General features: G+C 45.7%; 1 protein-coding gene across 2 annotated transcripts in view; it reads left to right on the forward strand.

Moving 5' to 3' along the window:
• LOC130478010 (glypican-5-like) overlaps positions 1 to 22,311 on the forward strand; it is a 525,642-nt gene that overhangs the window by 292,848 nt on the left and 210,483 nt on the right. For both annotated transcript variants that reach the window (XM_056850119.1, XM_056850120.1), the window contains one exon: positions 21,336 to 21,456. In XM_056850119.1, coding sequence (XP_056706097.1) covers positions 21,336 to 21,456 — 121 coding nt within the window. The remainder of the gene's footprint in view (positions 1 to 21,335; positions 21,457 to 22,311) is intronic.

Here is a 22,311-nt window from a genome sequence, read left to right on the forward strand (position 1 = left end):
TGTTGCTACAAAGCCTTCGAAAGCGCAGGGCTGCTGAAAGTCCACTATGGGCTTCTGAGGCAGGGGGATCCCTGTGCATCCCCTCCACACAAGCATGTACACATATATAAAAAGAAGGCTGATGAATGGGGGGGAGGGGGGGAGGATAAAAGCAAAGAACTCACCAATTCTTAATGAACTCATAGAAGACACAAACCTCTCCAAGTATCTATCATCACTCATCTTAGTCCTTTGCTTTATTGGAAAATATAGCAAATGTTCTCTTGTATTGGAAAATATAGCAAATGTTCTCTTGCTGCAAGAGAGCACTTTGCAATATTTCATGTCAAAAGGTTAAAATGAGTGATCATGAATTTCTAGAGAGGCTGCTGCTGAAACATTAAGTTTACAGGCATTGTGTTAAGTGAGGGCAAAATCAAGCAAGCAGACTTCCTAGCTTCTTGGACCCACGAAGCAACCTGTGTTCGGGGAATATTTTATTCCCAGTCCTATCTAGGGTTGCCAGGTCCCTCTTTGCAACCGACAAGAGGTTTTTGGAGCGGAGCCTGAGGAGGGCAGGGTTTGGGGGAAGGGAGGGACTTTGGTGCCATAGAGTCCAATTGCCAAAGTGGCCTTTTTCTCCAGGTGATCTGATCTCTATCGGCTGGAGATCAGTTGTAATAGCAGGAGATCTCCAGCTACTACCTGGAGGTTGGCAACCCTAGTCCCACCTGGTAGCCCTCGAAATTCATTTATGTCATTTTGTTTTATTTGCTTCATTTATATCCTGCCTTTCTCCACATTGGAGGCCCCAACCCATCTTACTTCCTTCTCCTCTCCTCCATTTTATTCTCACAACAGCCCTGTGAGGTAGGCTAGACTGTGTGTGTGTGACTCAGCAGCAAGCTTCCATGGCAGAGTGGGGATATGAGCCTGGGTCTCCCAGATCCTAGTCTGACACTCTGACCACCACACCTCACATGTCTCATAAGGCAGAAAGTTCACCTGGATTACAGTCATTCTCAGGAAATCTTAACAATAAACCCCCTCTGACCTAAATATGGAAAAGGATTGTATCCCATTTATTTTAATTTGATGTCTAATGGCAAATGTTTTAAATTTTGGTGAAATTTGAAAGATTAAAACAGAAGATATTGTCTTGACCTAGTTAGACTCACGTTCACATAGGAGCTTTCATTACATTTCTTTCCTATAAGCAAGAACAAGTTTCATGAAAGCAAAAGGAAGTCTTTATATATCAATCTAAGGAAGTGGACTGCAGTCTATAAGAAGTATGTCCCAATAAATCTGCCAGTGTTTAACGTGCTGCAAGTCTCCCTTTTTTTGTTTTTGCTGCAGCAGACTCAAGGCCAAATTAGAAGAGATACCAAAAAAGATTAGGATCTTCCAGTTTTTAAAAAGCTAATTAGTAGGGTTGCCAACTGCCAGGTAGTAGCAGGAGATCTCCTGCTAATTCAACTGATCTCCAGCCGATAGAGATCAGATCACCTGGAGAAAAATGGCTGCTTTGGCAATTGAATTCTATGGCATTGAAGTCCCTCCCCTCCCCAAACCCTGCCCTCCTCAGGCTCCGCCCCCCAAATATCCCGCCGGTGGTAAAGAGGGACCTGGCAACCCTACTAATTAGCAGCCCCTGGCAGTAAAAGAAGGGTCACTGTGTGTGAAAGTATTTAACCCTTTTTTCCCATGCCCCTTCCATAATTGAAAACACCCATCTGAAGCTCCATCTAGTTCTGCATGGGAGAAAACACTGCCCTAGACCCCAACTTTTTAAAGCCTGTGGTCACCTTTGGAGTTCTGACACAGTGTGGTACAGTGTGGTTGGCATAGGCACAAAATTGCAGCCAAAAAAATGAAAATAAAGCAATTGCTGTATGGAGCAGCCTCATTTGAAATACTGTGTGCAGTTTGGGTCACCATATCTCAAAAAGGACATCCCAAAGCTGGAGCAAAGACAGAAGAGGGCAACCAAGATGATCAAGGAGTTGGAGCACATTTCCTCTGAGAAAAGGCTGAAGAGTCTGGGACTTTAGAAAAAAAAGAGACAACTAAGAGGGACATGGTAGAGGTTTATAAAATTAAGCATGGGGGAGAGAAATGGACAGAAGAACTTTCTCTTCCACTCCAAAAATTCTAGAACTCAAGAACATCTGATTAAGTTGATGGGCAGTAGATTCAGGACAGATAAAAGGAAATACTCCTTAATCAATGATTGAAATGTGGAATTCACTACCAGAGGATATAGTGATGGCCACAATCATTGTCTCGTCCAGCGCCTGGAGCTCGGCCCCCAGGCCCCTTTTGAGTAGTGACAACAGAACTCTTAATGTCCAAAATATTACATCTTTATTATTTCTTCACATAAATGCATAAGGATTAATCTCTCAACTCACACATCGCTGAACAGGAAGTAGATGCAGAACATATCTAGAGTCTGTGAAAAAACAGATGAATTGGGAGCCTCCTTCCTCTTCTGACTCAGTCTTGGTAGAACAAAGGATTTCAATTTACCCGGGCCAGAAGGAATTGTGGGAAGAAGAAGCTCTGATAGCCAATTAGCGTGCAGTTCAGACACATCTGACCTAGTGTTGGTCTGGACTACATTTCCCATGATTCTAAGTCTTAAAGGGCTAACTACTACAAACATTTTCTATGTAACATTTCGCGTTCTGCTGGGGCAGCACACTCCCCGCCTGGAATTCTTATGAATTCCACTAACTGCATGCATACTATGGTTAATATAACAAGTCTAACTGGGATTATACAATACTACACACAACTAGGTTGCATATCCAAATAACATGCACACGGTCTAACAGGATTCACCGGAATTATTCTTTGGCGCACAAAAGCACCACTTCAGTGATTGGTCTGGGAAGAGTCTTGGCGCCATCTGGCTTGATGACGCGTACTTCGACCTTGCGAACTCGCCCATCTGCGCTTGGTATGGCCTTCTCTACAAGTCCCATAGGCCATGCATTCCGAGGAGCTTCCTTGTCTTTCAACAGGACCACATCTCCCTCGTGTAGATCAGGTGTAGAGGTTTTCCACTTGTGGCGGCCTTGCAGAAGTGGGAGGTATTCTTGTCGCCATCGCTTCCAGAAGGTGTCAGCTAGCACCTGAACCTGTCGCCATTGCTGCTTGTGCAAGTCTTTAGCGACAAAGTCCCCTGGGGGTGCTGGCCAGTCTCCAGTCTTCTGCGTCAGCAAGGTGGCTGGTGTCAGTACCGTTGGGTGGTCAGGATCTGAGGAAACCGGAACCAAGGGTCTGGCGTTGATGATGGCAGCAACCTCTGCCAGAAGAGTAGTTAGGACTTCGTGGGAGAGTGACTGAGTTCCCATCAGCATGGAATCTAGGATGCGACGTGCTACTCCTATCATTTGTTCCCATACACCTCCCATGTGGGATGCATGGGGTGGGTTGAATGTCCATGTACAGTCCTGGGAGATCAAGTAGGAGCTGAGGGCTGGATCAAAGTCTGCAGTCCCTCGTATCCCCAGCTCTCTGCAGGCTCCCCCGAAGTTTGTGCCACGGTCGGAACGGAGCATCTTGATAGGTCCGCGCACAGCGAAGAATTGTCTGAGGGCATTAATGAAGCTGGAACCATCCAAGGACTCGACCACTTCAATATGGATAGCTCGTATGCTCAGGCACGTGAAAAGCACTGCCCATCGCTTGTTACAAGCTTGTCCTCCTCTCGTCCTGTGTGCAACTATGTTCCAGGGTCCGAAGACGTCAAGCCCTACGTTGGTGAAGGGAGGGTCCATGCTGAGTCGATCCGCTGGCAAGTCTGCCATCAGCTGGTGCTGATGCTTCCCTCTGAGTTTGCGACACTTTACGCACTGGCTAATGATGGCTGCTATGCATCGTTTCGCGCCCACAATCCATAGTCCAGCCGCTCTGACGGCGCCTTCTGTGAAATGCCGTCCCTGGTGGTGGACTGATTCATGATAATACTTCACCAAAAGGATGGTGATATGCTGCCGTGCTGGAAGGACGATGGGGTTCTTTACTGTTGAGGCTAGGTCCGCTCTGTTCAAACGCCCACCCACTTTCAACAGCTCGTCGTCGAGGTAAACATTTAACTTAACGAGGGTGCTGGTCTTCGGGATTGCTCTCCTGCTCTCAAGGCACCTGATTTCCTCTGAGTAGGCCTGATGCTGTATGCTTGACAGAATCAGCCATTCTGCGTGGTGTCGTTCGTCTGGTGACACTGTCTCAGAGTTTCTGTGGCGGACAAAGTGGATCAGGCGGGCTACTCCCCGAACGAGCGCTGCCCAGGTGGAGTAGCGGTGGAAACGTTGTGTCCCTAACTGGAGTCCTGTCCTCGCTTCAGTCCGCATGCAGGAAACTTCGGGCCTCACGTCAGTATCCTGATCTGGGGCTAAGAGGTCATACCTCGTCTCGGGCCGGTCGGGCTGTCTGGGTGTTCGAAAGGGGAGTGGTGCGACCCAACTTCCTTCCTTATTCTTTTCGAGGTCTGACTCCATCAGCTTCAGGAACTGTTTGTCTTCAATGGGCAAGGCTGGCTCATTGTCGCCCTTGGTCACCTGGAATACTGTGGAGCCTAAGGTATAGAGACTTTTCTCAGTGATTGTGAAATGATCCGGGCATGGCTTCCCATGAGGAGCACGGCCATTGTCCAGGATGTTCGTGGCAAAGATGCTGACGGTGGCTGGGGTTTGGAGGCGGTCCACACACACGTTCCCCATGATAACCCATCCCAGTTCCAACTTCTGAGCATGCGGAGAGCCGGGAGGACCTCTGACTTGTTCGTGGCATAAGAACAGGTCAGAACAATCCATTCCCAGCAACAGCAGGATTTGCGCTTCGGGGTCCAGGTCAGGTATGTGGTCAGCAATAGGCCGCAGATGAGGGTGGCAGAGTGCGACATCTGGTGTGGGAATCTGTCCGCGGTCATTGGGTAGCGCATCACATTCTAATAGCGTTGGGAGATGGAACTGAGCACCACTTTCCAGTGCTTCAATCTGGAATCCACTGGCTGTCCTCCCCGCCGTGAGCTGGACACCAGCACACGTTTTGAGGGTGTACTGTATCTCGTCACCATCCAGGTGGAAGAGCTGGAAGAATGCAGGACTGGCTAGCGAACGATTACTTTGCCCATCGAGCACCACATACATCTTCACAGCCTCGTCAGGGCGTTCCGTGGGGAAAACTCTAGCAAGGCACACTTGATGACAGGTTCTCTGCTTCATCGGAGCACCACAGATACGAGTACACTGGGTGCTAACAGCATTGTCCTGAGTAGGGGCAGTAGTCACTGGCGTCGCCATTGCAGGGAGACCCGTTGCAGGCTCCAGTGATGCCTGTGTGGTGGTGCCCATCATAGGGTGTTGTGACAAGATGAGGTCAGCATGAAGAGCTGTGGGATGCTTGTTGCTGCCACAGGCCGAACACAGAATGCTGATTGGACAGTCCCTAGCCAAGTGGTCCTTAGACTCGCAGCACTTGTAACACAATCTGTATTCCTTCACCAGAGCCTTCCGCTCGTCCAGCCCTTTCTGCCCGAACTCTCTGCACTTATTGAGCGAATGTGGCTTCTTGTGCAGTGGGCAGAAAGCTCCCACAGGCCTCTCCGTCTTAGGTCGCAGCGTGGCAGCTGAGACTTCCGTCTTCTGCACAGAGATAGTGGCCTTGACTTTCGTGTCTCTGGACGCCAACTTCTCTTCATGAGCTTCGCTGTAGAGTTTATCCAAACCAGTGTGAGGGTCAGTCCTGTCTCTCGCTGTCCTCCTAATGAAGTCAACGAGAAATGAAAAGGGGGGGTAGGTATTATTGTTGTTCACCTTGAAGGTAGCCACTTCTGTGCCCCACTTCTCTCGCAGCAAGAGAGGCAGCTTGTCAATAATCCTGTCCTGTCCGCTGAATTGATCCAAACACACGAGACCGGACAGCTGTGGATTCTTCTTGGCCGCCTCCACCTCCAGCAGGACATCCAGTAGGTCCCATAGTTTGGGAGTGTCTTTCAAAGTCAGTTTAGGGAAGTCCTTCAGTTTCCGCATGAAAACGTTTTCGATGTCTGTAGGTCTGCCATAGCGTTCGTCAAGCCTTTGCCACACTGTCCTGAGTGCCATTTCAGGGTTCTCGACGTGCGCTGCATAGAGTCGTTTGGCTGCATCCGAAGAAGCTGGCCCCAGCCATGCGATCAAGAGCGTTAACTCCTCATCTGCTCGCAATCCCATCTCCCCTGTGACTCTCTGGTAGATGACCTTCCACAAGAAGTAGTCCTCCACGCGATCCGTGAACTTCTGCACACCCTGCTCGGACAAATTCTTCCTGAGATTGCGTGATCCCAGGTAGCTGCCACTGTACTGGGCGAGGCGGGTAGGGTCTGGGAGTGGAACGGCATGAATGAGCTGTGTGGGATACTGAGCAGTGAGCCAAGTTGCAGGAAAGGCAGGTGACTGGAGTGGCTGAGCTGCGGGCCCAGCAGATGGTTGGGGTGCAGGAACAGTGGGAGCAAACATTGCAGTATTTGGATTCAAAGCCCGTTGGCTGATATCTGCCTTGCGTTCGGACCCACCCTCCACTGGTACGCCGATGAGAGCTTTCTGTTCTGCAGGTGACTGGAGCGGCTGAGCTGCAGGAACGACAGGTGACTTGAGTGGCTGAGCCGCAGGAGCAGCAGATGACTGGGGTGCAGGAGCGGCGAGTTGGCTGATGTCCACTGGTACGCTGATGAGAGCATTCTGTTCCTGTACGAAGGACAGCACGCGGTGCTGTGTATCCTCTTCTTCTAGCTCCTCAGGTCGGAAACCCAGATCCAGCCGCGCTGCCGAATCGAAGGTCCGAGCCCGGGCCTCCAATTCTGCGGCCTCACCTTCCCGAGCTAACGTCCGTAGTCTCGCTTCTCGTTCCTCTTGTACCGCTCGTTGTCTGGCTTCGCAAGCTTCTTGCTCCTCACGGAGTTGGGTCTGCCGAACCTCTTGCTCTGCTCGTTGTTTGGCTTGCTCTGCTCGTTGTTTGGCTTGCTGAACCTCATACTCCGCTTGTTGCAATGCCGCTTCCCTTCTCACGCCTTCTTCCTTCCTGGCAAACTCTGCTCGTTTGGCGGCTGCTGCCGCGTCAGCTTTGGCTTCCAGCGCTATGCATGCCAGGCTAGCGTCTGATCCTGACCTGTAGGAGCTCCCAGAAACGTGAGAACGGGCCTTAGAGGTGGCAGGTCTTGACCTGTGGGAGCCCTTAGCAGCATGAGAAGAAACCTTCGAGGCGACAGAGGCCCCGGAAACGTGGGAGAGGGCCTTGGAAGACTGCCGTTTTGAAGAAACAAGGGAGTGGGCTGTCGAAGGCACGTTTTTCACTGATGCCAGGTGTGATGGTGGAGAGGAGAGCTGTGTGGTCGAGTTCCCTTTTTCTGCTGCCTTAATGCGGACGTCTAGGTCTTGTGCAGCGCCTTCGAAGAATCTCTCTCGGGTCTCCCGTTGATCCTTGAACTGTGGTGCCTCCTCTGAGCCCAGTTGTGCCAGGATTATCGAAATTCGATCCTCGTTCCCCCACCACTGTGAGTACAGCTGTACATGACGGGCCTTAAGGCCGCGCAGTTCCTCTACGCTGCAGCTAGTAGTGTCTTTCTGCAGTTCTCGTTGCGCCTTCTGCCATGCGCGTTCCGCCTTATCGCGAAGCTCATCCTTTTGGCTCAACAGATAGTCTCTCATCTTGGCTGTGAGCATTGGCATCCGATGCACTGAGGTCGTTCCGTGTGTTTGATTTGTTGCTGCTGCAGAGGTGGACTGGTTGCTGTCTGCTCCATCTGGATCCACGATCAGGCTTTCGTCTCCTGGTCGGAGGTTGTCAGCTCCCGAGTGGCGTGTGTCGTCACTAGACTGATCTCCCGTGGCTGTAACGTTGGTGGACATCCTGTCCTCCAGGTGGTGCTGTCCTCTCTGGGGGCGCAGTACCGTTGCCGTCCACCAGGTGGCGCTGTTCTGGTCTGCTTGGGTGCGTGGGTTGCCAGCCCTCAGTTGTTCTTGGCTGGCACTAGGCGGCGATGATCCTAAGCTTTTCTTCTATGCTGATGTTGGGATCCTGATTCCCCACTCCCTGGTTCTCTTTTGGCCTCTTATACTCCAACTTACAACAGGGAGCTTTTCCTGATTTGCAAAGGGGTAGCCGTCTGGTGCTTGGACCTCGTTAGCTGTCTGAGCTGTATGGGGCTCCAGTGACCGTGGCGTGCTTTGCTTTCAGGGAGCCAGAGACTTCCTGCCTTAATATCCTTGTGGGCTAGGTTAAAGGCCAGGAGTTACTTAGAGGAGAAGTGAGCTGAATGCTGTAGACATTGCAAAACAGGAGCATGCAGACTAAAACCTTTTAAACTGTTCAAACTGCAGGGAGATCTGTTTTCCCCACCCTTTCTTCAGCTAGTTGGAGAGGGTAAGCTGGAGACATATACAAATGCAAATCGGCAATCTCCTTGCAATTCACATGCAGACTAGACCAGCTTCAAGCACAGGAAAAATGTCCTTTTAAAATCCAAGCCGTTTGCATGGGCTGAAGCAGTTTGCAGAGCAGGCATGCAAGTTTATGAAGTTAGTTGATACAGTCTGTCTGTATAAATCCAAAATATCCGTAGGCTCTTAATAGTCACTGTTTTTTCACTGTCTCGTCCAGCGCCTGGAGCTCGGCCCCCAGGCCCCTTTTGAGTAGTGACAACAGAACTCTTAATGTCCAAAATATTACATCTTTATTATTTCTTCACATAAATGCATAAGGATTAATCTCTCAACTCACACATCGCTGAACAGGAAGTAGATGCAGAACATATCTAGAGTCTGTGAAAAAACAGATGAATTGGGAGCCTCCTTCCTCTTCTGACTCAGTCTTGGTAGAACAAAGGATTTCAATTTACCCGGGCCAGAAGGAATTGTGGGAAGAAGAAGCTCTGATAGCCAATTAGCGTGCAGTTCAGACACATCTGACCTAGTGTTGGTCTGGACTACATTTCCCATGATTCTAAGTCTTAAAGGGCTAACTACTACAAACATTTTCTATGTAACATTTCGCGTTCTGCTGGGGCAGCACAATCATAGACATCTTTAAAAGGGGATTGGACAGGTTCATGGAAGATAGGTCTATCAGTGGCTGCTAGCCATGGGGACTAAAGGGAACCTCCACATTCAGAGGCAGTCAGCCTCTGAATACCAGTCCCAGGAGGCAACATCAGGGGAAAACCTTGGCCTTTATGCCTGTTGTTGGACCTCCAGAGTAACTAGTTGGCCACTGTGTGAGACAGGATGCTGGATTATATGGACCGCTGGCCAGATCCAGCAGGCTCTTCTAGTGTTCTTAAGGATTTCAGGATCCATGTGAACTAATAGCCATATGGGTCTGGGAGAAGCTGTGGTGTGGTGAGGAAAGGGAACAAAATCACCCTTCCTGCCTCTTCTGTCAGCAGAGCTGCAATGACAGAAGAGAAAGAAGACATTGATTTTAGCCTTACCCTGTGCAGCCCCCTCGACCCACGAGACTATTAGTGCACATGAATCCCACTTGAGAATACACTTTCCCAGGGTAGAAAAGGAGTGCTGGAGAGAGGGGGATTTGGAAAATCCACAGATTGCTAGGCTCCAACCCTATGGCTCATTTTGAAGGAGTAGTACATCATTGTGAACCACTTTGTTTATTTAGGATTGGAGTTCAGGCTGAAGAATAAGGTTTATTTGTTTGTTAGTGCAAGTCTAGACAATGATAAGTTCCTAGCTTCAGCAAAATCCATGGAAGCATAGCCAAGATGTCATCCATGTTCTATAATGGATTTCAAAGAAATTCAATATATCTTATTCAGTTAATAGTTTGACAGAATCAGGTAGAACACCATTAGAAAGAAAAGAGTTAGCTCTATATCGCTATATCCATCTATAATAATATATGTCTTGAATTTTTAAAAAAAATCAATAGCTCTTACATTCATTTAAGTTCAAGCTGACAGGAAGGTAATTAAGAACAAGCTTTATTTCAAATCTTATTTTCCATCTATGAAACCATGCCAGCATAATGTGTGACCCATCAGGCCAAATGCAGTCTACCAGCCATGGCAGTCTCCCTTTTTTTGTTGTTGTAAGCCACAGGCAAACATGGAAGGTTTCTTAAATCCCTTCTAGGCTTTCTGATGAGCTGCATTTGCAAGAACAAGAAAAGATAAAGATATATTTAAATATTTTATTGGGGTTTTGGGTAATACATAAAGAAAGGGAAAAGGGGGTAAGGAACAATAGTCTTCTTAGTGGGTTAGCGTCCCGGACAGGTCTTCTCCATTCTTGCTTTTTTCTTAACAATCTAATTTCTGTTCTAATCTATTTTCTATTTTAAATTCATTTCTTCTCTATAATCATTATATTATTCATAAAGATCAGACAATTAATCTAACATTTCTCACTTTTAACTGTTCTAACTCGTGTCTTCAATCACAACAATATATACTTTGTTTCTATCTTAAATTCACAGTGTATCTTTCGTAGAACGATTTCCAATTCTGCTCGTGTTCTTCCGGTGGCTTCTTCTTTATCCAATAAGAGAGTCTGGCCATGTCTGCATATTCGTACATTTTTGTAATCCATTCGTTTAATTATGGTATTTTTTTGTCCTTCCAGTACCTAGCATAAAGTATTCTTGCTGCTGTCATCCCGTATTAAAAAATTTCTTTGTCTGAAGATTTTAATGGTGGGGGAGCCATACCTAACAAGAAGTATTTTGGGTGTAAATCAAAGTTCAATTGGAGAATCCCTTGTAATTCTCCATGGATTTCTTTCCAATATTTCTGTGCCTTTAGACAATTCCACCATTGATGAAAAAAGGTGCCGTCGGTCTCTGAACATTTCCAACAATTGGCTTGATTGGATTTATACATTTTTTGAAGGTCTCTTGGAGCATAATGCCACCTGTAGAACATCTTGTACCAATTTTCTCTGTTTGGGAACTTGAAAATTTGATGTCTTGCTGCCATATTTTACCCCATGATTGCAGAGGTATCATTTCTCCAAAATTCTGCATCCATTTCACCATGCAGACTTTTACTTGCTCCTAGGCTGTTTCTGTTGCCAATAACATTTTATAAATTTTTGAGTAGATGGTCTTGTGATTTATTTATTGTGGATTCGAATTCGGTCTGTTTTCTTATTTTCTCTTTCTGTAAATATTGTTCTTAGCGCATGAATAATTTACATATATGGAAACCATGATAGCTTGAACTTCTCATCGATTAGTTCTTGAAAAGTTTTCACTTGACCTTGTTTATTGATGAGGTCTTTGAAAGTTAGGAAGTTGTATTTTAACCTAGTTTTCCAGTCCCAATACGCTTCTGTTGGAGACATCATTTCTGGTGGCGATGGACTAATGATTTCTTTTAGTTCTTGCCAAGTTTTTAATAATTGGAAGGTCAGATTCTCTTGGTTGGTTTCTTTTGGGATTGTCATTTTCTCTCTTGGCCACAGCCAGTGATGGAACCCACCGGTCAAACATGATTTCTCAAGTCTTATCATACGGTATATAAAAACACAAGTCTGATAGACTTATAATGCATTATCAAAACATCTTATTAAATATATTTAATATCACACACACATTCAAAAATACACATGATACTGGTTTCCAGGTATCCATTGACAATATCATATATTTAATTTCCAGCTTAGCCCTACCGTGCAGAGAGACGAGCCTGCAAAATGGAGCCAATTGGGAATTGCATAAAAGTTTGTACAAATCTGAAAAGCTAAAAAAAGGCATGGGGGATTTAAAACACTGGAAAACAAATACTGGTCAAGATCTTGCAAGATTATGTTGTGAGATCTTGACTGCCTTTTTGAGGTTGCCTCCATCCTTGCTTCTCCAGGAGCCTGCCTGCTGGCAGCACTATCAAGGGAGCCATAGAGGCTGGTGGGTGATATTGCCCATCCTCCCTGCTGCATGGGCTACTTGTGCTGGCAGCACTGCCAATGGAGACTCCATGCCCAATGTAGCCGGGAGGTTGCAAGGGAGAAGAGGGAGAGTATGGGGCTGAATGAGGGAACAAGTTGCAGTATGGATCTCCCTTCCCCCATAAGTCTTCTTGTATCCCCCTGTGCGCCCCCCCCCCCATCGTTCTTGCTTGGATAGTCCCAGGAGGCATGATCTCAGAACCCCAAGAATGGCTGGAAATGGGTAGAGCAGCCTTTGCAGACCCCTTCAGCCCTATGACAGTGTGCCTGCCAGCAGTGCCCCAGCATCCCCACTCTTCAAGTCCTGAGGAAAGGGGAGAACAGGGTTTTTCCTCCCAGCTTGTCCCAGGATGGCTGCAAAGGTGGGGCTGTAAGCTACCCTTGGGCAACCTAAGACCCATCCACAACATTTTGTTGTTGATCCCCACATGTTAACTTTAAAAGCCCATGCTTCCAAAAAGTATTAAATTCCAATGACACTTTAAGAAGAATATACTTTATTTATTTGGAGAATTTATACACACACACCCCAGACCAGCCAATGAAATGACAATTCGCAGTGGTGCTTCAAGATGATAATGCCATAACACTTTTTGAGGAAACAATTTTACATAAAACCTCCAAACTGTTCAGATATCTGATCTGGTTCAGTAATTAACAGGAGGAATCTGAATATTTCATGTGATTTCCATTTTTCTGGCAAACTATCAATTCATTTACACATGCTCAATCAGGGATGGCGCTTCTTTTTGTGAGCATCCCAGTCAGTCACTTGAAAATGCTCAGTGGGCATTTGGAAATACTTGACAGAACACTCCCCAAATGCACACATTCCATATACAGGTATTCCCACCCTTTCTCACAGTGTATCCCTCCCTTCACAAAGCTTCAAATTTTAGTTTTCCAGAGCAGGAGGGAGGAAGGTGCTACAGGGAATGGGTCTTTAAACAGTGTATAGATCCTGAGAACAGTCTGCCTTTCCTGCAAATTACTTTTCTTTATCTTCCTCAACGTGTGCCAACAATACCTGTTGGCCATCTGTCTATGCAGTGATGGATGCTTCTAACTGCACAGATGCAAATCAGCTCAAAGCAGTTCATTTAAAACTGTGAACAAATTACCATTTCTTAAAGAGATCAAGCAGTGTTGGAAGCAGGGTTTGATTTTAAACGTGTTATTTGAGAGGATTGTAATATCACTAAAATAGAGCTGGATAACATGAAAAACTAATATAAGGCTAGAATCCTATACCAAAGGTGTACCTCATCCAATGAAGTCAGTGAGTCTATGAAAGACGTTTCAATGATTCTTCAAAATATATGAAGGGAAATGTAAAATAATTTCCACATACCCCTCCATCAAATTACTTAACAGCTGCTCTTCCACAAAATAATTAGCCAGTGCAAATTAGCTCATCCACACATGTGTACAAACTAAAAAAAAACTGGAAAATAGCAAAAATGGCATTAATTAGTCATAAAGATTGGATGCGTGGTAATTACTCCACCCCTTCAAAAAAAAAACACCCTTCTTGACACCTGAACAACTTGCCTGACATTGAAACAGTGGTTTCGATGTGTCAAAACTAGTGTTTTTCCTTGTTTGTTTATTCAGGGGGTTATTTTTGAACAAGCTACAACCAAGCTACAACAAATTCTTCAAAAGGATCACCAATTCCACTCCCTGTAGATTATGTACTATCTGTCAAATCTAATTTCAACATTTATGCAACCAGGTTTTCTATAAAGGGATTTGGAACCTTGCCCCCTTTCTCTTGCCAAGAAGACATATCAGCCTTCTCTAATGGGATTCTACTTGATTTTCACTCCCTCTTCACTGCTATGAAATTTATACTGTGGACATATTATTTATTTATTTAATGAAAGAAGATCTCATCTTTGTAGCCCTCTATGCTGAGCTGTTTCCCCCATATAGTGCAGCCACACAGCACTATGGAATTTAAGCATGGCCATACTGTTCCTGTGATTTTAATAACCTTTAATACTTGCCTCTGCATAGGGTGCAAACATTTATAATACTGCCAGTAAACTACATTGTTGAATGGAAGGTAGTTGGAAATACTTTGTATGGTTTCACGTGATTTGCTATTCTGGAAAGTTTGAGCACTCCCGTTAACTCGACTATAATGCCAAATACGTCGTTAAAAAGATTTAAAAGATGTATCTGTTTTGCTCAATCCTATACCCATTGTCTTCTCATTCTATGACTTTTGCTCAATATTTGATGCCATGCTCCTTCACTTATATTACTACTTACTCATGAGTACTTTAAGGATATTATCTTAAATCCCCCTCAATTCTGTATTACAATCTTTAAATTACTGATTCTGGAGCAGTCTTTCTGGAGCTGCCTTCACAGAAAAAGAGCTGCAAGGGCCTGAAATGTATGAATCTGCATGTCTCCATAAAAGGACAGATATTGCCATGGATGGAAGGATATCTGCCTGCAGAGCACAACTTTCGTGCCTCTCCCTCTCACTGCAGTCCAAAATGCTACTTCTGGGCATCCCCTAAGAAGAGCGTTGGAGAAGGGATTTGGGGCTGAACTGGGAGGGGGTATGACAAACTCATTCATTCATTCATTATTTCAATTTGTAGCCCTTCCTCCCTGGCTGAGACCAGGCTCAGGGTGGATAACAGTCATAAAATCATCACATATTCAAATAAATGTATCAATAAAACAGTTATCCTGAGGCAGCAATTCTTCCAACTGTGGAAACACTACAGTGGATCCAAGCCTCCGTGTATCACTCTGTGTATGCCATGTATCAGGACAACTTGCTCTGTGATTCAGAGTATGCATCAATAGTGGCTACAAGCTAGTTGCCTAGTCTGGTGATGAATGCTGCTGACTGCAGAGACATGAACGCAGCACTTACCTCCAAAATATCATTTGAAATGATGCATGCCCTGCCCCTGGGGCATATGTGACTTCACTAGCAATCCAGTAAATTCTGAGCATGCATTAACAGCCACTATCTTCCACTTTCCTGGCATGATTATGAATGCCAGATGTCACAAACTGTGCAGATGCAAAACTCACCCATAAACTCAGAAATACAACTCATTTTAAAATTTAAATTGCAAAAATATCAATATTGCAAGCATATGTGGAAAGTGCACTGAAAAGAAAAACCAGAATTACAAGCAGCAGAACTGATTTTCACACAGCATGACTAGTATTTATGTTTAGTATGTGTCTCCTATAGATTGGGGGGTGCACTCCTTACCACATCCACACATGAAGGCTGATTGAGTTCTATATCTACGTTGTGTATTTTGAAAACGTTTATAAAGGAGAATATAATGACATTTCAAATTGCTCAGTGTTGCCTGCTGTTTCCAGCTGAGGCACATTTTGCTTAAAGGAAAATAACTGAACCATCTTTCCAGGTTTAATGTAACCAGGGACGGTGTCAGTATACCCTAAGATGGGGCAGCTTCTGGGACCAGGGGTTCTGGCAGGGCCCACTGCCACCAGCCCCCCCATCCATGTGCCTCCCCTGCCTCCCACCTACGGGCCATTCCTCTGGCCATTGGCTTGTCAGTGCTCTGCCATCCGCGTTCCTGGCTGCCCATTCTGCCTATTATCAGCAGGGAAGGTATGGCTGGTGCACCTAGAGGTCACGTTGATGGCATACTCATCCACACACACTGCCCAGTGCCATCAAGGAAAGGGCATGTGGATGATTTAATCATGGGTGGTAGGAGGATGCATGGGCAGGTGGGGGCCATACAGGTGGGATGCATGAGAACAGCCACTGCCACTGATCATCCATGCAATTGAAAGTCATACAGAGAAAATGATAGGTCTGGAGAACACTGCTAATGGATTTTACATAGCAATGACATTGAAATTCAGAATTAGCAAGATTTCAGAAATCAATTACTCTGAGTAGCAAGGCTGAATCCAAGCTGTCTTAAAGTTTTGGGTCTGCTTGCAACAACTTTTAGTTTTTCCCACTAAAGCTTAGAAAACTTGAGCTAATTACAGTGCAAACTGGCAAGGACTTTCCCATCACTACTTCCTGATGCCATGGCTGGTGGGAACACACTAGGAGATATACCTAGTCAGGCACCAGCAGGCACCAGGAAGAATAGCAGTCAGTTTTAAGGTGTGTATGGGGGGAGGAGGCGAAGTCTTGTTTCCTCTGTAGTCTTTTCATCCCTGCAGTAATTCTGCTTAGAATGTATACTATACATTGTTAAATTCTGCTCCTTACCAACTTTGACTACTGAAATCATTAGATTGGTAGTTGCCAATGATAGAATATTTTATCCAGTGAGAGAGGAAAATGTTTTGATGGGCTGTGTGAATGTTCTGGCTTTTTTTTGGGAGACCGGTTCTCCTCAGTAAACAGTCTTCCTCAAAACAGATGCCTGGCAAAAACATTCTCTCTTGGTTTGGCTAATATTGTCAGTATTTTTAGCTGATCAGCCAATTTCTCTCTTCTTTTTTATAACATTAACATTGTTGAGCATTCTTACTTCTTGATTCTTTTATAACGGGAGAAGCATTACAAAAGACATGCACAAAAGAAAGAAAGAAGGGACAATTTTTTATGTTGGGTCAGCCAACCACACATAATTTATATGAAGACCTTCAACATGTGCTATGCAAAAGGTGCTGCTGATCTAGATGCATAATTAAATTTGAGTGAGATTTCTACCATCAGATAGTGAAAATTCCTCACAGGTTCATTGGGTTGGAAAATTAGTAAATCCTCTCCAGTGAGGTGCTTAAAGGTACTGTTGCATATTTGGTTACATTTTGCTTTAAAAAGAAAGGTATGTTTTATTACTATGATGCCCTGATTATTTGATAGATGTTCTAAGCATTAAATGATGAGAGCAATCAGAAGAGGTGACAAAGGACACTGGTATACCTTGTACCACTTTTAAGGAAATAGCCTTTAGCCAGTAGTTGTTCAAGCAAAACTCACTTGGAGAGCTTTATAGAATATGTCGGACTTTTGCAGATAACACTACAGAAACAGAATTTGTTTTGGTGTTTCAAACAAGGAATTCAGTGGTTCTTGTAGGTTATCCGGGCTGTGTAACCGTGGTCTTGGAATTTTCTTTCCTGACGTTTCGCCAGCAACTGTGGCAGGCATCTTCAGAGGAGTAACACTGAAGGACAGTGTCTCTCAGTGTCAAGGGTGTAGGAAGAGTAATATATAATCAGAAAGGGGTTGGGTTTGAGCTGAGTATTGTCCTGCAAAAGTAATGTGCTAATCATTGTCCTGTAAGTATCAAGACAATGATTAGCACAATGATTACAGGACAATGATTAGCACATTACTTTTGCAGGACAATACTCAGCTCAAACCCAACCCCTTTCTGACTATATATTACTCTTCCTACACCCTTGACACTGAGAGACACTGTCCTTCAGTGTTACTCCTCTGAAGATGCCTGCCACAGTTGCTGGCGAAACGTCAGGAAAGAAAATTCCAAGACCACGGTTACACAGCCCGGATAACCTACAAGAACCAATGAACTCTGACCGTGAAAGCCTTCGACAAGGAATTCAGTGTTGCCCATCTTGAGCACGTAGACTAACTCACTAACAGTGCAGTCTCAAGCTGAGTTATACCCTTCTAAGCTTGTTGACTTCAATGGACTTGTAAGGATGTAATTGTGCTTGAAAAGGCCACCGCACATACAAGGACTTCATTGTAAAGGTCATTATAGCCATCCCTCCTGCCCTGTTCTACCAAAGTGCCCAGCTGCAACAGTTTTCTGTACATGTTCAGTAATGGCCGGAGGCTTAATTTCATGATGCACCTAGGGCTGCCAGGCCTCCAGCTACGGTAGTTCTCCCCGTGGAAGCCCAGTTTGCCCACCACCACTCAGAGCAATGGGGCAAGATTTAAAAAAAAACACCAATGTAATCTGTGGTACTGCATCAAATCAGGGGAAAACCCAGAAGTGACATGGAGTAGCTCTAGGAATTTCTGAAAACTCTATAGTTACCATAGAGTTTCTGGAGATTCCTAGAACTACCTTACACTGGTTTTCCCAGTGACATAGCAGCACACAGAACATCATGGCACCCATGTCTTCACCCCCAAGACTCCTGCCGGGTGCCAGGTGCAGCCTGTCAACCCTAGCTTGCACCCCATATTCAGTATGGTGTGCAAGACCCTCTTCATAGGTTTTCTGCTGGTAGTAGTAGCCTGGTTGCTGGTGTCACCTGAGAACAAGTTGGTTAGTGTAAGGTGTGAGGGCTCCTGCCTTGCAATCAGTGCTTGGGCCAAGTGTGTGGAGAGCCTTGACAGTCAGATATCAAGGTGGCATGGTGGATGAAAGTGGGCTCCATTGTTGTCTAGCCAAACTCCTCTATTCCCCCCCTCTTATTTGCAAAGCCATGCTCCCAAGACAATCCCAAAGAACAGCTTAGAGTCTTTCGCTCATTTCATCTTCACAGAGGCCTGCTTTTCTTTGTGTGCCAGAAGGGGATGAGGGATGATGATGATGAATACCCACCAAAATATTATGATTCGCAGCTCTCCCTGGATTAAAGCCAATTTACTCACTGCGATTGAAAAGAGAGCCAGTGCGCTAGGCCGTTTTGTTGTGCTTTGTTGCCTGACGCATTTATGATGTTGGCTGCTATGATTTCAGTACCCTGTATTTACAGGCAATATTGACTGGGTGTGTCTCAGCTTTTCAACCATTCTTTCCCCAAACAAGCTGAAATATACGGCTTACTAATTGGCTCCTTATTTTTTAGTTTATTTCTACTTTTGCCCTATCCTGTCGCAGAAGCAACTATCTTAGCTGTCCTGCCATAATGAGCAAAAGACTTTGAAGGTCATCAGCCCTGTGTAGTGACCAATATCACAACACCCAAACTGACAAGGATGAGGTAAACTGCTTTGGTCCCCACTGGGGAGAAAGGCAGTATATATACAAAGTAAATAATGAATCAAACTTATCCAATGAGCCCATATCATAGAAACATTATAGTCAAAGCAACTGATCATAGGATCATAGAGTTGGAAGGGATCACCAGGGTCATCTAGTCCAACCCCCTGCACAATGCAGGAAATTTATAACTACTTCCCCCCACACCCCCAGTGACCCCTACTCCATGCCCAGAAGATGGCCAAGATGCCCTCCCTCTCATGATCTGCCTAAGGTCATAGAATCAGCATTGCTGACAGATGACCATCTAGCCTCTGCTTAAAAACCTCCAAGGAAGGAGCTCTTACCACCTCCCAAGGAAGCCTGTTCCACTGAGGAACCGTTCTGTTAGAAAATTCTTCCTAATGCTATGCATTAAGAAGAGACTTGCTGAGACAAAGTGTTACTGGTTATTTGAATAATGTAAACATGTTAACTGTACTACAGAGATGACTGACCGTGCTGTAGTCCTATTGTGCTCAATGGGACTATGCATGTCTAAACAAGCTCTAGATTGCTTCTAACTATTTATTTCGATGCTGCTTGAACTTAATAGTAAAACAAGCCTTTCATCCATTTTTTTAATTATTTGGCACTCTTTCATCCTCTCCACTTTCATCCTTGCAACAAACATCCTGAACCTTTTTAGAGAAGCTCAGGTCAAAATCATGTCAATTTCCCCCCTTAAATACTGACAATATCACCAGAATTTCAAGCATGCCCTTGAACTAGATCACACTGCAGTGCCTAGTTCTCTTGCTGGCAGATTGATTTGAAGCCAGGTTTACAAAGGGAAGTGGTTTGCCCTTGTGGAGTGTATATTCAGACAGTCCTTTCTTTGGGCAATAGTTATTTACTTTTTAAAACGTCCACTGAAATATGTTACAGTTCTGCTAGTGCAACTTTATATGAATTGCCTTTATGAGTTTTAAATTGGGCAGTAGGCTGCAACAAGAAATGCATGGGTAAATGCCCTCAACATTCACACACACGTGTGTGTGTGTCTGTTACATCTCTATCCTGACTTTCTTCCCTTGTGAAGATCAAGGTGGTCTGCACAATGCTCCTCAGTTATCTCTCGGCCAGAACCAGACCTGCTTAGCTTCAACAAGTTTGCTGTAGCACATGGCTTCCAACTACGGTTGCCTGGTCACCCCTGCAGGCAGCCTGGCAAAATGCAAGGCAGTCTGGAGTATTACTGAGGATCCCGATTGAGGTTATTTAGCCTTCCCCCTCTTAACATAGTTATCTTGCCACTCCACACATATGTGGCTGTAGCGTTGCCAGATCCCCCCTAGCCACTGGCGGGGGATGTGGGGGATGGTGGCCAGATCTGGGTTGGGAAATTCCTGGAGATTTGGGGGATGGAGCCTGGGGAGGACAGGGACCTCAGTGGTGTTCAATGCCATAGAGTCCACCCTCCAAAAGCATCCATTTTCTCCAGGGGAACTGATCTCTGTACTCTGGAGATGAGCTGTAATTCTGGGGAATCCCCAGGTCCCACCTGGAGGCTGGCATCCCTTCTTCCAATATTCCATTGTGTATAAATGCACAAATGTGCACACCGTTTTGCCAGCACTGAAGGAAAGAAGGAGGAGAGAGCTTCCATTTTCCCAAGTATGAAGAAAAAGTGTTGGAACCAAGGAGGAGACGACTTTCTCTCCCAGTAGTGACAGTTGAACTGATTGGGAAAACACAGCATTGGATCAGGGTTCTTCTGGCAGTTTAGCAGTTCTAAAAAAAATCAAGTCCAACCCACTACTCAAGGTCTAGGCTTCCATCCTTTGTGTGTGCCTCTTTTGTTGTACACAGCAGCACTTTCCACCTCCTTCCCCTGTTAGCAAGTGCAACTTCTACTTCAAAGGGTCACAGTACTCTCCCACCTTTTTGTCTCCCAGGACTCAAGCAGATTTTCAACAGGATTTATGTTTCTCTTGATGTCAGTATTGGGAGGAGATGGGGTTACAGCCACACCCTCTCCTCTTCTCTCTCAGGGATGAGCTTCTGTGGCATTGCCTCCCATATCGTTCCTCTTTTGCCATCGGGCCAGGAAGCTTTAAATATGTCCACATAAGCTGTGCAAATGTCATGAGAAACCCTAGTGAGACATCCTGGTCTCCCACATTGTACCAGTGGGTCACTGTTGCCAAGGTGATAGCACTGCACTAGGCTGACCCTTGCAACATTTTGCTAAACATTGTACTGGCAACTGTGGTTTCTCCAGGATTTATACTCTTGCCATGCTGGCATTTTTGGGTGGGCTGATGCTTAAATCTGGGTGTTTACATAGTTTTTTTTCAAGCTTCCCAACATGATACCGTGCCCTGGCAGCAAAAGAATCCACACATACAGAACACCCCTACCTCACTTTAAAAACTGATCGTGTTTGTTCTCTTAGTTGGTTTTTACAATCTTTCCAAATCTTTTTACAATCTTTCCCTCTAATTGCAATCTTTTATTTCACTTTTTATTACAGTTATACTAGCAGAGTGGTCACCAATGGATTAAAGGCACAAATTAATAACCCAGAACTGAAAGTCAGAGCACTGGACCCCCACGTGCGCATCTTAATTGATAAACTGCAACATTTTAATCAGGTAAGCAGTTCTCAATAGAACAGTTCACCGGTTTGTGTTTGGTCTAAGAAGCGAAGAAGTCTTCAACGCCATAGCATGCATAGTAAAAATGAAGCTTTTCCATATGTTTCACTAGGAGTCTGGGAGAGAGAAAAAGAACAGGTCCTATGTCAGCTGACCAGGCAAGGCTGCATCAAGCCATTGTGACTTCCTGTAATTTATAATATTGATTGCAGCCTCTAACCCTCCTGGCCTCCTGATGAATCGCTGCACTTACCAAGCTGCTGGGTCAGGGAGGAGGGCGCTGGCCGGGATGTTTCCAATGGGGGTGGGTGGGCGCTGAGCCACTGAGGCAAAGCGGAACACAGCCACACAATGCGCCTGAGGTGGTCTCAGCCGAGCAGGAGCCAGCTGGCCTGCAGCACAAGGGCACCTCGGGGCCAGCGATCAGGGCCTGAATCACAGGAGTGGCAGACCCCATGGGATGGCCATCTGTCAGGAGCACTTTGATTGTGGGATCCTGCATGGCTGGGGGTTGGACTGGATGGCCCTTGTGGTCTCTTCCAACCTTGTGTGATTTTGTGGGACTGGCCAGAGGTGTGACTTGAGCGGCGGAGCAGGAGGGCATGGCGGGCAGGTCTCCTCGCCCGGAAGAACAACATCAAGGGGAGGGATCACAAACAAAGGGAAGGCAGGGAGAGCAAGAGAGGGAAAGAGGGCTGATGGGGGGTAAGGCCCCCAGCTGTGATGGTGGGGCCAGGTTTACTGCAACAGAAGAGGGAGGAAAGGTATAAAGGGAAGGGATGCCAGATGGCTGGGAGAAAGACAGCTAGGGGGTCAGAGCAGCTCAGCTGGACCCTATAGCCAGGGGAGTCA

This window comes from Euleptes europaea, chromosome 5 (assembly GCF_029931775.1).
Source record: "Euleptes europaea isolate rEulEur1 chromosome 5, rEulEur1.hap1, whole genome shotgun sequence".
NCBI lineage: Eukaryota > Metazoa > Chordata > Lepidosauria > Squamata > Sphaerodactylidae > Euleptes > Euleptes europaea.